At 46.0% G+C, this 3,700-nt stretch overlaps 1 protein-coding gene across 1 annotated transcript; it reads left to right on the forward strand.

Annotated features, from left to right (window-relative positions):
• Positions 1–2,396: 2,396 nt before the first annotated feature.
• Positions 2,397–2,888, forward strand: J3458_013003 (uncharacterized protein; the record flags this gene model as incomplete). Its single annotated transcript, XM_066120246.1, has 2 exons — positions 2,397–2,643; positions 2,710–2,888. The coding sequence occupies 2 exons, from the start codon at positions 2,397–2,399 to the stop codon at positions 2,886–2,888; spliced, it is 426 nt and encodes a 141-aa protein (XP_065974883.1).
• Positions 2,889–3,700: the final 812 nt, after the last annotated feature.

The raw sequence follows: 3,700 nt of genomic DNA on the forward strand, positions 1-3,700 counted from the left end.
CTGGTCAATGGCGAGAGCCGGCTCCTCGAGAACGGTCGTGCGCGGGAGAATCTCCACGGGACGTGACGCCCAATCGATGAAGCCGGTTTTTGAGCGGCTCTGATGGCAAGAACAGAGTTCCCTCTTTTTGTCAGAGAATCTTGACCTTTCTGTAACGGAAAAGGGGTCTCTAAGTAGCGCAGTTCTTTTCAGGTTTCCCTGATCATCTTCTTTGTCGCTGTCAGTCCAATCTTGGCCGCCCGCGGTCATAGGGCTGTATTGAAGTGTCATTATTGATGCCCGATTACTTGGACATTGCGAGAGCCATAAGCACCTTACCGTCTGCCTTATATTTGGTCGTCCTAGGCAGCTGTGACAAGGTGATCTTTGCAGAGTCTGCATGTTACTGGGCAGCACGGCGGAATCTGGGCTCGCAATGAGGCCAAATTGACGTCCTGTGGTGTCATGAAGCCAAAGAGGTGCTTCTCGTCTTGGGATCGTTTCCTCGTGTCATCTTCATTTCCATTTTTGGCATGAGCCTCTACAACCATGACGACGGCGCGACACAAGTGTCCAGCTCAGCGCCCAGGATGGCGTGCCCCATTGCCCAGCTCAATCCGAGATATCTGCGTACCTTGAATTGATTGTCAGCGCGATAAATATAATTCAGATTTATCTTGTAACTTAAAATACTAGGTCGCCGGTGCGGTAAATGAGTTTCTGGGCCTAAGACGATGTCACACGGCCAAAGCTCAATAATCTCACCGCCCCAATAAAGGGGAATCGCCGATACAGGACATAGAGGTTACACAGACTGAACACATGACCCGCTGGGAGCCTTAGGCATAGCCGTTCCTTTCATGTATATTAAGTAGTCACTGATCCCTTCCTTCCTCTTGGAAAACCAAGGACTTATGTCATCCTATAAGATTATTATTGAAAAGAGTCATTCCACTCCAAGCCCTTGATATCAAGCCCTTGTCACAGACGAGGCGAATCGGTTCGGGACATGTCGTACACTCTCCCTGCCACTATCTTTCCAGTATCCGCGGGTGATCTGCTCACCCGAGATACAGACGTACACACTGACTCGTGGAAGCTCGTGACCACTCGTAACCTGACGGTAGAGCGGTGCCGGTGTTTGGAAAGATCCACACGACAGAAGCAACGGTTTAATGTCGGCGAATTTGGGTTTCCCCGATGCCAGGTATACTTGCGCGGGGTATAAGACTTGAAGCTATAGGATACATCAATACATAGAGAAGACATATATACAGATATACAGAGACCTGGAAGCGAAGAGAACGGCCCACAGCCGTTTATTAGACTTCGCCTAAAACCCTATAATTCGGTCATGGATGGCGGAAGAGGCTCACCGCTAACCATAATACTAGCGCTGGCCAAGACTTGTGTTAGTAAAGAACTAATAGGTTTCGATTAAAAGCGAGTTCATTTTGTAAAAAGCAAGGACGATTGTGTGGGTATATATGTGTGAAAATGTATGGGTGGATGTGGCTAGGTGTCCTTGATAGGAAAATAACGATTTTCTGCTGCACGAATCGCACGACCCCTGCAGCATGCCATCGACTATATCACGACTCCGTTTCAGTAACATGTCCGGTTGCTACAATGCCACGCGGCGACCCGGTGTGCGTCACGCGTGCTCAGAGCACTGCAAGGAGAAGTGGAAAACGCCAATGCGTTATACTCGGGAAAATCGTCCGAGGTTTGGAGTCATTTATGCGTTCTTCGACTAGCTAATTTCACTATTTGCTTGGCGGACAAGGTTAAGTACAGGCATTAGATCAGATAAGATGCTGTCATATTATTAGTTGCATTCCTCTTTTGTCCCAATTTATCTCCACTCACCGCGCTTGAGAAGCTTGTGCTCCCTTTCATTAATGATTTAGACACGTTCTAGTGATCTTTAGTTTGACGAGCTAAAAGTAGAGAATTAATTGCTTTTATTTTGTTATATGTGAATTAAAGTAACCCGGCAGTTCTACTTGTAATACAAATTCATTCTTGTTTAGTGACATTCAACTAGCTAGCGTAAGTGGTGTAATAGTAAAATCAACAAGGAGTAGTACGTATTCAATGTGGCCGTTACTACATTACGATTATAAGGCGAATAGCATTAAAAATACCCCTGCTATTAACATTATTAGTATTAAGAGCCATTATGTTCAGCGAAGGGTGGCATGATTTCGGAGTAATTACCACCTCGGCAATAAAATAGCAGGGCATATGATATGCCGTTGGCGTTACGCAAGTTGTAATCCTGTGGCAACTGTGTGTATAAATACCTAGAGTTGCTGCCCTATGTTATCTGCACCTTACCAACCGCAATCCAGATTATCTAGGCGTTTACTACAGCATTCTATTTCGACTCTTTGAAACCTTCAACCAAAGCCGCAATGCATTACACCTCAGTTATCAGCTTGCTTGCTGCACTTAGCTCTGTTGCTAACGCCGCACCAGCGTTGGGAAACAGGCAATCGGAGGTGTCAACCTATACCCTTGGGGATAAAAAGGCTCCGTTCCAGGACATTGAGTCACTTCCCGCTCTTAATAGAGCTACTGCTGTCGACTTAGACCTATCGGGTTATAAAGACATAGGATACCCAGAGAATAGTGACCAGTTCAAGTGCCATGGTAGCGCTGGTAAGTCCAAGAACCGACTACTTTCGAGATTGTAGTTCATAGGGAATACTAATGGATTATACAAAGGAATCGTCTTTAGAATTTGGAAAACTGAGGAGGGCTGCGATCATCCTTACATGGTGCCTTTCCTCAGGTTTGCCTTTGTCGATTGCAAGGATGTCGAGAACTTTACTCCATACCCGCCTGTTATAGGATACAAAAACTGGTGCAAATGGGGGAAGTGGATGTATGAGATCGATTTCTAAACGAAATCTAAACTCTTACCCTTGCCATCTAGTTCACAGGCTGCGTGCGTTTTAGACTAGCTGCAGAAGCTATTCCGCGGCAAGACAAAGCACACGCGGGACAAAAGTTTACACGAGGGTCAAAACAAGGGTTCTTTGTCACGTTTCGAAACGAATCAGGTCACTCGTCGAATTACACAGCAATGAGAGGACTGGATTCAATTACTTTTAGATAGAGCTTGCAACTAGTATTTGCTAGTCAACAACAGAACTATCTTATATTATATAGAAGCCTCCTTTTATTTATACTGTGACACGCTTACTACAAAGAGCAAACCGGCTGCGTTATCCACCAGCCACGGCCCAGACTGGCGCGATCCTCGACGATATACAGACCACAGCATGCAGTGAAGGCACTTGTAGAAGCTGGAGCAGATAGAGATTCAGCGACAACATATCATATGAAAGCCGACTTAGGAGATTGTTGGATCTGATAGCGGTGGCAAAGGAGCAAGATAGTCACGCAAGCCGAGAGGTCCAGGATGGTCATATACAAACACAGCTTTCACCTCGCAGCGGATTTGAATCTGCATGTGGTAGGTTGTCTATTAATTGCCCATGGGTATGGGCATCCCAGCCGATGGAACGCATCAGATGAGAGCCAATTGGCCATGGCAACTGCTAGTGACTACCTCTACACACGGGGCGATTGATCTAACATCATGTTTAGATGTCAGCTAAACCCGTGTGACTAAATAGAGTCTAGTACAAACCTCGCTAACTGGACTGCCAAGCGTGTTCTAAACTTTGAGCTAAGTCTACCAGACATATGT

This window comes from Metarhizium acridum (assembly GCF_019434415.1).
Source record: "Metarhizium acridum strain ARSEF 324 chromosome Unknown scaffold_272, whole genome shotgun sequence".
NCBI classification, from domain to species: domain Eukaryota; kingdom Fungi; phylum Ascomycota; class Sordariomycetes; order Hypocreales; family Clavicipitaceae; genus Metarhizium; species Metarhizium acridum.